Source organism: Schistocerca cancellata, chromosome 1 (assembly GCF_023864275.1).
Source record: "Schistocerca cancellata isolate TAMUIC-IGC-003103 chromosome 1, iqSchCanc2.1, whole genome shotgun sequence".
Taxonomy (NCBI): domain Eukaryota; kingdom Metazoa; phylum Arthropoda; class Insecta; order Orthoptera; family Acrididae; genus Schistocerca; species Schistocerca cancellata.
Window position 1 is genome coordinate 567,679,685 of NC_064626.1, and position 13,044 is coordinate 567,692,728.

Here is a 13,044-nt window from a genome sequence, read left to right on the forward strand (position 1 = left end):
TGTACAAATTGTAAATAGCTTTTCGCTCCCTGTATTTTACCCCTGCCACCTTCAGAATTTGAAAGAGAGTATTCCAGTCAACATTGTCAAAAGCTTTCTCTAAGTCTACAAATACGAGAAACGTAGGTTTGTCTTTCCTTAATCTAGCTTCTAAGATAAGTCGTAGGGTCAGTTATTGCCTCACGAGGTTCCAATATTTCTACGGAATCCAAACTGATCTTCCCAGAGGTCGGCTTCCACTAGTTTTTGCATTCGTCTGTAAAGAATTCGTGTTAGTAATTTGCAGCCGTGACTTATTAAACTGATAGTTCGGTAATTTTCACATCTGTCAACACCTGCTTTCTTTCGGATTGGAATTATTATATTCTTCTTGAAGTCTGAGGGTATTTCGCCTGTCTCATACATCTTGCTCACAGGCGGTAGAGTTTTGTCAGGACTGGCTCTCCCAAGGCTATCAGTAGTTCTAATGGAATGTTGTCTACTCCCGGAGCTTTGTTGCGACTCAGGTCTTTCAGTGCTCTGTCAAACTCTTCACGCAGTATTATATCTCCCAATTCATCTTCATCTACATCCTCTTCCATTTCCATAATATTGTCCTCAAGTACATCGCCCTTGTATAGATCCTCTATATACTCCTTCCACCTTTCTGCTTTCCCTTCTTTGCTTACAACTGGGTTTCCATCTGAGCTCTTGATATTCATACAAGTGGTTCTATTTTTTGCAAAGGTCTCTTTAATTTTCCTGTAGGTAGTATCTATATCACCCCTAGTGAGATAAGCCTCTACATCCTTACATTTGTCCTCTAGCCATCCCTGCTTAGCCATTTTGCACTTCCTGTCGATTTCATTTTTGAGACGTTTGTATCCCTTTTTGCCCGCTTCATTTACTGCATTTTTGTATTTTCTCCTTTCATCAATTAAATTCAGTATCTCTTCTGTTACCCAAGGATTTCTACTAGCCCTGGTCTTTTTACCTACTTGATCCTCTGCTGCCTTCACTACTTCATCCCTCAAAGCTACCCGTTCTTCTTCTACTGTATTTCTTTCCCCATTCTTGTCAATTGTTCCCTTATGCTCTCCCTGAAACTCTGTACAACCTCTGGTTCTTTCAGTTTATCCAGGTCCCATCTCCTTAAATTCCCACCTTTTTGCAGTTTCTTCAGTTTTAATCTACAGTTCATAACCGATAGATTGTGGTCAGAGTCCACATCTGCCCCTGTAAATGTCTTACAATTTAAAACCTGGTTCCTAAATCTGTGTCTTACCATTATATAATCTATCTGCAACCTGTCAGTATCTCCAGGCTTCTTCCATGTATACAACCTTCGTTTATGATTCTTGAACCAAGTGTTAGCTATAATTAACTTGTGCTCTGTGCAAAATTCTACCAGATGGCTTCGTCTTTCATTTCTTAGCCCCAATGCATATTCACCTACTACGTTTCCTTCTGTCCCTTTTCGTACTGACGAATTCCAGTCACCCATGACTATTAAATTTTCGTCTCCCTTCACTATCTTAATAATTTCTTTGCTTTCATCATACATTTCTTCGTCATCTGCAGAGCTAGTCGGCATATAAACTTTGTAGTAGCGTACCCGCACTCCTATTCATTATTAAACATACTCCTGCATTACCCCTATTTGATTTTGTGTTTATAACCCTGTAGTCACTTGACCAGAAGTCTTGTACCTCCACTAATTCCCACTATATCTAACTTTAACCTATCCATTTCCCTTTTTAAAATTTCTAACTGTCCCCACCCAAGAATCTAAATGGGGGACTACAGCAACAACCCACATCTAAAGTATAACCTATGTTTATATTACTTGTATGTGGGTTAATTAATTAAAATTAACCCTTTCTTGAGAAAATTAAAAAAGCAAAATTGTCGTGTTGATCAACGTTTGTAGAGGCTGATATTTATAGCAGAATTGGAGATCTACTGCTATCAAGAACGCATTAGTTTATCACAGTTTCACTCAGTAGAAACACTTCGCTTATCATCCAACATTGTCCTTTATAACTTTAACTTCGTCTCTTTGCAAAATATGCAGTAAAATCTTATTTTGTAAAAAATAAAGTTAAATATTTAATGAGCGAATACTTACGGCGTTGAGCCCGCCATCTACTGAGTTTTGCATGAATTACTTGAGCTATCCCTGACGTTCTCGCATGCTTCGTCGAACGTTTTAGTGGAGTTATTTTCCTGCTGATAACTTTTACGGGCACAAAATCCATTTTTATTTACGATTTAGGTTTCTTAACAGATTTATATCAAAGTCGTGTAAGCATTAAAGTTTTCATATTTGGGTAGGATGTACGTTCGCTTGCATGACGCTAGAGCGCACAGTTGTTACTGAACAAGTGAACGGAGCGACGACTGCAGCGCCACAGTCGCGCCTCTCTCCACCACGGACGGTGGGAGGGATACGAGACTGGATCGTGCCTCAGTCGCGGACGGAAGGTGGTGGGGTGCGGTACAAGTCCTAGGGAGTAGTGTAGTTAGTGCGGTTACTTTTTTTTTTTACGTTTATTTTGTGATAATTTTGAGTTTTTCTACCGGACACTTGCTGGAAAATTGTGCGCCGAGGCAGTAAATAAGTAAGCTATCCACGGCTAGTAAAGAGTGTGTGCGTGTGCTCCTTCGTGCGTGAGTGCGCGCAGACACACGCAGACAATGGATAGTGGCAGTGCGAGCAGCGGTGGAACGTCGGAAGCAGCGAAGCCGGAGGCTGCTGCGACTACGGCAACCTCGCCGCACCCGGGGTGTGGCTGCGCCGCGTCGGCGTCTGCGTCTTCCTCGTCGTCGTCATCAAGCCTGACCGTCAGGGTCACCCCGACGACGGGCGGGCAGTTCGATTTGCAGGCTTCGAAGACGGACACAGTTGAGACACTGAAAAAACTGATTTCGAAAAAGCTGAAAGTGCCCAAGGAGCGCATATGCCTGTTACACAGGGACAGGTGAGACAGCTGTCTTATTAAATATGCAACATCCCGGCGTAGGCTACGTGGCGTTTGCTTGGTATGAGAAGTGGTACGGGGAACTAATGAATAGGCCAAGCGTTGTTCATTTAATATAAGGGACAATGTATTTTCTCTAAGATTCAGGGCGCCTTAGTTTAGAATTAGGGACGTCATGGTTTCGGAGAGGGCGACCTTTTAGAATAGCTGCACGTTGTTACTTCTTGTGAACCTCATTAGAGCGTGCTGATACAGCCTTTCTGTTATAGGCAACTGCGCGAAGGAACTTTGCAAGAAAACCAGCTTGTGGACGGTAGCAGACTAACCTTATTACCCAGTGTCGAGACTGGTTTACTGGTGAGTAGAACAGTCATACTTCAGCATTACACATTTTGGGGGTAGCGGACAAATTGTGAACGTTTGTGTATCTTGTCGCCTTTCTTACTGTTCTTCCTTGGATTGCTAAGCTATCCCGGCTAGATAGATTTTGCAGGTCGTTTGAAATCGTGGTTTCTCGGCTTCACATGCTCGGGGATCTTTTTGGTGATAGTCCCCGTGCACTGTTGCCGCTTGTTGCGTGGCTTTGTTGCTACGCTCTGGCTGTCCGCCGAGCAGAAGCTGAGCGCCCCCCCTCTCCACCGCCCCCTCACCCGGCGGGCATCTCCCTGTCCCGGGAGCTTGGCGTCGTGCTCTGGGGTCCGCAGGGGAGGTCGGCTTGGTGCCCGCTGCCTTGGCCACACCCTGGCAGGGCCCATCTCACCACTGTTTACCAAGCTACTTCTATCAGTAGGTTACTCTCAGATGTAGCCTCCAGAAGCTTGGCGCTTGTGTTCCTAGGTGTATTGTCAAGACTTCGGTTCGCCACATGCAAATTGATGTATTAGAAGAAATGGGATTACAGCCGTCGTCCTGCTCACTCGTATAACCATGGTTTTAGCAGTTTCACGGATAATTAGAAACGGAAGTCAGATCCCGTACTGTTATATTTCTATTTCTTCAATAAGTCTGTTATTCATAGAATAGAAGAAAATTGCCTCGTCCTAAAGTTTCCTGAGCAGGAAAACACTCTGCCGAAAAAGCTGACAAAGCACTAAAGACCAACAGGGACAGCTCAAGTAGATTAACAAAAGGCTGTAGATGGCGAGATGAATGTACGTCGGATTCACTCATTAACTATTTAACTTTGTTTCGCAGATAACATGTGAGATGCTTGCTGAATAGTGAGCCATCTTTGAACTTCGTATCGAATCTGGATACATGCTTGTGGTGGAGCATTGGTTAAGACAGTGGACTCTCATTCGGGAGGAAATTCCCGCAGACCACCCAGGTTCTGGCTTATTGCGAATTCCCTAAATCTTTTAAGAGACATAAGAGTAATTCCTTCTAACAGAATGCTGCCGATTTCCTTATCCAAATAAAAGCATGTGGTCCACACGTAAATGTGAACGGGACGTTGAACTGTTGTAAAGCCGTCAAACAGGCAAAGGATCTCGTACAATACTGTGACACTCCACATTTCGGTAGCGGAAAAGGGCTTGTAATAGGCTGTAAGGGGCCTCAAGACACTTACCTGGTAGTGTGGCAGTGTATGAAAACTTTAGTTGGGCGGCGGGATATACGTTCAAAGCTGTGGAGCAAATTTGTTTCAGCGGTTTAGATATAAAACATTGGACACTTATAGTAGTATAATCCAGGGCATCACAAATAGAGGCCACACTTAAGACAGTCGCTAATACATCAGTGTACAGTTTGCTGTGTAAGGTCTCGTAACATATCCTCAGTACAGGTGGTAACATTGCTAAGTTTCACTTTCAGAGAAGAGCCAATGATTCCAAATAGAAGAAATCCTATACCGGCATTATTACAGCTCTCCACTATCAATGAAACAAAGAACAAGCGGACTCGGCGTTTGCAACAAAATCTAAGAAATACTACGTTGATTATTACTTCATCAGCCCAAATAAAAACGCAGTCACATTGTGTTAACCTCAAGAATATACCTATGATAAATACTACTTTTGTGACTAAACGATGGGGTCCTAAACAAGGTTTCACAAATGTGGCACCCTGGGTCAAAACTGGTAAGGCATGAAACCCTTCAGATAATGTACGAACCGAAAATAGTTGTTCAGGAACACAGTGCAACGGGGACTGAAATCTCAGTAAACTTGTAATAGACCGATACCGAAGCCCTCGTGCACGGTACTAACACATCGGTACGCTTAAAAAAGACACGGCTATATTTTTGGTATCGCACCAGTCTTAACCAGCTAAAATGATAGGTTGCGAGTTAAAATTCTTGGCCTTCCGTTAGGACAACGTGCATCCTGAAATGAAATGTAACACTAGTGGAATCTCACTAGAGCCTATTGCTAAGATTTACCAGAGGATAAAGTCAAAGAACAAATACTTTGTATCGTGCTCGCAGTCATATGTGAGAAGTGTGGGATCATTACCTAGAGCACATCCGTAACAGTTAAGACGGGTAACTCTTGTTAATTTCGTAGTTAATGGCTAGTTAATTTTGAGACTGGGCAGAAAGCTAGCGTTTTGAATATTCCCTCGAGGGAATGGGGAGGGGCAGCTCCCCTTGATTATTTCCCGTGAATATTTCCACGAAATTCAGGAAAGCGTGCAGCAATTAATTGCTGTTGGAAATATACTACACGATGCGGTAACTATAGTTATGGGCCTACTGTATATGGTCTGTTGATTATGCTTGTAACGCAGCCTTGAAATGGGAGGTGTACTGTAGCTACCATAGGTTTCGGCCTCTGCAACAATTAACGAGGCACTTTAGCTGTGCGATTGAGGAAGATTTTCAATCTGCCGCGACGGCTATGTTGAGACTTGTAACGCACGAAGGAAGTATGTCGTAACCGTATAGTTCGGCAGTGTTTCGGAAAGTTTGCGTTTCACCAAGACTTTGATGTTACGGGTTAGTTATCGGGACAGACAGACATACTAATGTTACCTCGTTCAAAATCACTGAAAGTCAGAACATTCGCGGCTACCATTCTACAGTGGCAATTTTCACCCCACCTGAACATGAAAAATGAGATCATGCGACAACAAACCTCATAGTTCATAAGCTAGTTATTCGACTAACTTCACATAATCTGACGGAATTACTGTTCAAAAGCTATTGAGACGCGACTACTTCGTGGCCAATGAGTAAAGCTGTTGCAACTTTGCCAACGTTATTTAAGGGAGCATTATGTTACTATAGGCCTCCCAGTATTAATTTAACTAATGAGTTAAAGTGTTTGTAACCAAAATATTACCAAAAAAGTTTTGAAACTGCTATCTTTGGTGTCACGATTTACTTTCGGTAGGGACCTTCAATATACCCACTGAAAATTGCCAGCGCGTTGTTGTACGTTACAAAGTCACTTCAGGACTTTGTGCTACAATAATAATGCAGTGGTAATGTATTCACATCTGTTGGACGAATGTTATGAATACACACACCAAACGGACATTTCACGTCACATGCAACGAAAATCTGTAACGCAACCATGTGTGTGTGGCGTGTTTATAGTTTTGTATTTACATTTTAGGACAATTAATCTGTAAAAAACACATGTCATAAAGTAAGCGTGTAAGCCGTCTTAGGATGAATCACAGATTCGAAACCGGTGACGATACCCTTTGAATAAAGGAACTGAAACTAAATTTATGGCTGGTTGCTGTCCCAACACAAACTTCGGGACTTTAATTTCAAAGATGAAGTACCAAGTACACACTCCAAACACTGGGTACCTTGCATCTAATTTGTAATGTTCTAGCTGGTGTCCCATTTTCGACGGTTGATTGCTTGAGGCGAACCCATTGTATTCTGCTTTGGGATCGTAGTTGACATGAGCTATACTGCAGTAGTTGGATGGTGTAGATGGTTTTCTGATAAAAGGGCTCTTAGTTTTTCGTCACACTAAGACTGATGTTTGAGTTGCATTGAGAAAGGGGTCTGTCAGAACACATTTATTTCGAAAGATTCATTCTGTAGTTAATTCTTTAATCCTTCTGACTCATCGTCTAGATATGTTGGCTACAGCCACTTATATCGCTTTTAAATATATATAAAATATGTAAGCCAGCAACTGGAAAATATTGTGCAGCATATAAACCATATACACATAGGGACATTTTTCGCATTGGTAATAGTAAAGGTACTGGTTCTCGTAACTCGGTAGACACATTTTTTTCACAGGTGTCTATAAACCAGCAGTGGCGTTGAACCGAAGTGCAGTACGTTGCCTTTTCTGCGAAATGAAGACGTTGCATTCTCACAATGCTTCGATGCATGCTGACACGTCATTCTCGCTTTTATCGGCACAGTAATTACATCAGTTTACAGTTCAATAGCAGGACTTGCGTGACGTACTGGTCATTGACTGCGGAAAAGTCTGGCGTTCCGAGAAGATCGTAGAATAGCTGTCGTTCTGCTACCGCTGGAACATATTTCATGTTATGTAGTGTAAACGGATCACGCGCTCGTTAAAAATATGTACCAAAGTAAAAGGTTTTTTATTAATCACAGTTGAAATAGATAGATGACCTTGCTGTTTAGTTCCCTCCTCCAAATCAACCAACACACACTTGAAATAAACACGCTGTCTCTTAGCCGTAGGAGTGTCCGTATCTTCACCATCCATTTACATTACATGAGATACCGTATAGTCAGGTAAACACCCCAGGAACCGATTCAGTCTCACAGAGGCCTGAATTGAGAGATTCTCGACAGAAATAAGAAACGAACAGAATCTTTTAGCATTGACAGGAAAGTTCGAGCTTTCAATGTAGCTGCTAAAGTTTCATTTGGCTCAGAGGCTTGCACAAGGTAGGCTAGTTTGGAGAGCCCCATCAAACAAGTCTTTTGACTGAGGACCATACGTTAATTACCCGTCCACGAACTCGCCTAACACACAGTGACACTGAAACACTCTGCCTTTTCACACGAAATTTGAGAATATAAGCGGAAACAAACGTAAGAACTGCCATTTGTCCTGAAAATCTACGATATGTAATTAAAACTACACGAGGATTATCAATTATAATAAAAATTTGTAGACTATAGAAGCATGTATCACATGGCTAAGAGGGCATTAAAGCAAATGTAAGCAATTTAAAAAAAAGTACTGTTGTACGACACAGCAAGCTACAAAATTGAGCAGAAAGCTTAAGTAATACTAACGCAAATTTAAATACATTGAGCTTGTGCTATAAATATCGCTACCTAGCGAATGACTTGGGAAGTGCATCATACCACAAGACTACCAATTACCGTTTGATATCACATTGAAGCAACTGAAGAATCTTTTAGCAAACTAAGCCACGAATTACCATTGTTTTGTCTAATGGACTCAAACAATGGGTAAATGAATTCAAACTGCACTAAACTGTCTTGTTTGCACTAAATCTTAGTGGCTTAAGATACTGTAGGACTCGAAAGTATAACAAAGTTTTTAGTTAATATCCTAATGCTGACATGATCGGTTGTTGGTATATGTAAAAAGAAAGCTTTAAGATCTATTTTCTACGGTGTAAGGTAAGAACGTTGTGAACTTGGTAGCACAAATTGTCCTCAAATTTAACTGCTGTTAACCTTGTCAGTGACGAATGTAAAAAAAACTATAGGCTGGTTCACACTAGGCCGTAATTTAGTTATGTCAAATGAGGTAGTAACTAACGTTTCTGAACGACGTCTAGTAAAATTGTGAGTAAAATTGTTTGATCGGCACGATCGAATAATCGTAGCGAGTGAAGTGGCTTCCGCCAGCCCAGCTCACTTGCCTATGAGCTTCACTGGACCCGTGTGAACAGTCTTCGTTCCGCTGTCTCTTCTCAGTTTCAATCTCTTCTTACACCTCTTCCGGTATACCGAATCTTGTTGCAGCGCACATGCGACAACAGTGGACACATGACTGCCAACCAGGTCTGTGAATGCGCGTTTACTTATTCGCTACTTGGCCGCGAAGTAGAGCTTCTAAATAACTTATTTCACTGAATTGCTGGCCGCGAAGTAGAGCTTCTAAATAACTTATTTCACTGAATTGCTGACAGTGTAAACCATCCTTTCTGGTGGGTAAATGGTTTTTCTGCTGCTTCGGTATCCCGTACCTGAATTTCTTTTGTGACGTAGTGGGATTTTTGTCTACGCGGATACAATCCCACTTAATGTTCGAATTCTTCAGTGAGTTATTGGTAGGTGGTTGCTTGCGTATATACCTTTACTGTGCTGAGTTCAACTTCTGATGAATTGAGAAGCTCCATGTATGAGAACGCGCCATGTTTTTTTAGATTTATTATTTATGTATTGGAGGTAGTGGATATAACAAGGTAATGCAGAAATAAATCCTAAGGTCGGTATGAACACCAGTGGCTTACTAGGCATGGTCCTAATGGAGGTGGAATGCCGTTGCATTCCTCTAATTTTTTGACTACCCCAGCCAGTTACCTGGTGACAGACCATGTAACGTGTACTTACCTCAGTGCAGCATAATAGTGCCCACATTAAAAACGCCGCTAGAGGAGATTAAAGCATTGGGCCAGTGAACACTGAAATATTTTTATTGGAATTGGAGGTAGTGAAGTGCCTAGTCGAGACTGTAGGCGTCCAGGGAGCCTTTCTCGCGCGTCGCAACGACGCGCTGGAGAGGCTGCTAGCGCGGCCGGCTGACCTTGGTCGCCGTGGCGGCGGCGGCCGGCTGCTGCGGCGGGCCGGCTGGTCGTGACGTCAACGGCTATCGACCGTCGCGCCGGCCGGTCGACTGTGGCCGCCAGCGCGACATCCTGCTGCAGCGCCCCCTCCCCTCCCGGTCTCTTGCCTTCCGGGGCATTTCATTTCTTTCTGCCCGCCAGCAACACGGCTTCGTGAATAGCATATGCTGCGTACGACTTATCGGTGGCTTCTCTGGGTTGTGATATTTTCACCTCTGATTGAATTCGTTTCCTCCAGTCATTATAGCTGGATATCATTCGTCCGCGTTTGCTTAAAGTTGCCACACAGTGAAGCGCTTAGTGTGCAACACAGGTAGATTTCATCATCCTTGCGAGGTAATGCATTCTGTACCTCCCTTATTATAGAAACCTCACTGTCAGGGGATACAATCTCCTTAAACCATATTAGACATTAATATAGATATATGTCCGTTTACCTTCCACGGCTATAGCTCTGCGGGGGACACTTTCTGTGATGTACTGGATGTCTGAAAGAATTCTCAGCCCATTTTTAAACATACAAAAGCGTAGAAGGTAGTGGTATTTATTGCAGGCTTGGGGTCTGGAACGAATTAGAGCTCAGTCCAAAGGTGTTCCGTTAGATTCGGGTCGTAATTCTGGGCAAACAAGTTCATATCAGGAATGTTACTGTCTACAAGCCATTGCTTCGCAGATGCTTTGACACAGCGCTTTGTGATGCTTCTACCAACAATCGTCGTCCTGAAACTGTGCCTGACAGGTTCGCATAAGCAATGCTGTGATATGTCGCAGTTAACGTTTTCTTAAGCGCCGTGAGCGGACTACACCCTAACCACGAAAATCACTCCCATACCGTAACATCCACATCTTCCGTACTTCATTAATGCAATGGTAAGTAAAGTTCTCCAGGCATTCTGCAAACACATCCTTCAGATTGCCACAGAGTGTAACGTGTATTCATTTCAAATAGTCTTTCCAGCCATTCGCTGCCATTGGCGACGCTCTTTACATCTGAAGCGTTATTTACCATTGGCTACATAAATGTGTCGGTGATGAGCTGCAGTTTCACTATACGACTGCACTGCAGTGTTCAGTACGCAACTGCCTAATCTTGGTTTAACTATGGTTGCTCTGAGTCACCACTTCAGTTAAATCGCACGAGCAATCGACTTGGACAGCTGTAAAGAACTGAAATGTTCCTGATGGGTTTGTTACTCAAGTGACGGCCAGTTACTAGTCCACGTTAGGAGTAACTGAGCTCTCCTGACCGAGATGTGCTGCTGTTATTGCTTTTCTACTGACAACACAAAGCTCGCCCCCATTTCAGCATGCTTTGAGTCTCAGGTGTGTGTAGTTACTGGACGTAGTGCTTCTCCTACCTTTGCCGTTACCGCGTGTTTGTTCGCGACTTTTTGGTTGTCTTCACGTTTTGGACTTTACTTTAGTGGCAACGCATTAAAACCTTGCCATCGTTTAAACTGGTGGTTAATACCGCTTTAGTAGGAGTGTCCGCATAAGTTTGATGTAGTGTAGATACTGTGGTGAAGAGTTAAGAGGTAGCGAATTAGTTAAAACGTGCACCTCAGCACAGTTACATTAACAAGCTACTAAGTGGGCAGCTGCTAAGTATGGGACGAATGTCGATCAGTATCTGATTTATACTTTGTCTATTTAGTCCGCGAAAAATTAGTTAGTTGTAAGAGGTCTGTTCAAATATATATATTTTTTTGACAGCATACCTTTTCTCATGCTCATAATTTGATGGTCCTTCTCGTAGTATTCTCCCATGAATGCGATGCACTTGCGCCAGAGTTTCTGCCAGTCTTCAAATACATGCTGGCAACCATTTTTTGAGAGGTCCTTCAAAATCTCCTCTGCAGCCTTCACCACTGCTTCTGATGTTTGATAATGCCTCCCACGAAGGCTTTTCTTCATTTTAGAGAATATAACATGGGGCTTAATGAGGGTGAGGATGCTCTTCACGTTGGTTTTTGGAAGACATTCAGCAGCAACAACATTGACAATATGCTGCCGCGCATTATCGTGGTGCAGCATCCAGCCTGCTTCACGAAAATGTGGTATTTTGCGCCTGATATGGACTTGAAATGCTTTTCAGGATATCCCTATAGTATTTTCCAGTTGTGTGTGCAGGTACAACGTGCTGATAAACCATTCCATGAATATCAAGGAATGAGATGACCATAACTTTCCCAGCAGAAGCAACCACTTGTGCTTTTTTGGGAGTTGATGATGGAGACTTCCACTCTGAGCTCTGCTGTTTGCTCTCAGGATCAAAATGATGGAGCAAAGTTTAATCATCAGTGATTACATTTGAAAGAAACTCCGAATCTTCGTCTAAAGTCAGCTTTAACTGCATTGCACGCGAATGTCCTTTTGTTCGGGAATCTAACAGTCTTGGAACCTATGGCGCACAACAAGTGCCATGTGTAATTTTTAGCAACAACGTGCGGGTGTCACCCAATGAAATGAAATGTTCAGTATTTAAGAAAGTCAGGAAATTAGTCGATCCTCTCTGTGACAGCAGTTGTTTTCTTCCGTAACAGCAGTAACTGGAACAGTGTCCACCTTCCTTTGAAATTCTCAGCTCTTTAAACATTTTAAACCATCTTCGAGCTGTGATGTAGGGAAGAACTCTCCATAGGCATCTTGTAACAGTGTATAGGCCTCAGCTGAAGATTTGTTGAGACGAAAGCATAATTTCAGTGCCGCATATTGTTCCTCACATGTAACCTCCATTGCAGCGGTAGGCGATACAGAACCCCTGACCTTGCCTGCCACTCACAAGCGGGAACCAGGAGACCAAACAGTGAAACTACTATGGCGTCTTTGTTGCACATTAAGCTAACAGAATATAATAAATTTTAGCGCGAGAAATTGACCATCAAAATAATTGCGATCATTCTTTATTGAAAAGTTCTCGTAACTTTCGTCGTTATTCGTCCATTCAGACTAGGCATGGGAAATAAGAAGGCAATGTGTCTAAAATTTCACATTCTTCACAAAGCTTGCTGAAAGCATGTATTGTTTAGCGGTGTAATTATTGGCGTTATTGCCGCAGTGTATCTCGATATGTAGGTATTGCTGAAATGTGCCATTCGCTTCATGAAATTAGTGTTTACTGAAAAATGTAATGAGAAGGCCAAGGCAGTTCGAAGGCCCTAGTGGTGGGAATGGATGAATCATCTCTTAGCAGCTAAAGTCCGGTTCATGATTCATGTTGTACGGTCTCAGTTGTAGGTTGTCTAGCGGCTTACAGGGGCTGCAGATTTGATTTTCAATATTTCATATAATTACCAACCAAAATTAATCTAATCAAACGTCTGATATTTCTCATTTCTGAAGCAGTCAGGAGTTTGAAGCAGTC

General features: G+C 42.6%; 1 protein-coding gene across 1 annotated transcript in view; it reads left to right on the forward strand.

The window, feature by feature from the left end:
* The first annotated feature begins 2,425 nt into the window (after nt 1–2,425).
* LOC126181433 (midnolin-like) overlaps nt 2,426–13,044 on the forward strand; it is a 233,951-nt gene continuing 223,332 nt past the window's right edge. The window contains exons 1-2 of the mRNA XM_049924770.1: nt 2,426–2,960; nt 3,230–3,317. Coding sequence (XP_049780727.1) covers nt 2,677–2,960; nt 3,230–3,317 — 372 coding nt within the window. The 5' untranslated portion in view covers nt 2,426–2,676. The remainder of the gene's footprint in view (nt 2,961–3,229; nt 3,318–13,044) is intronic.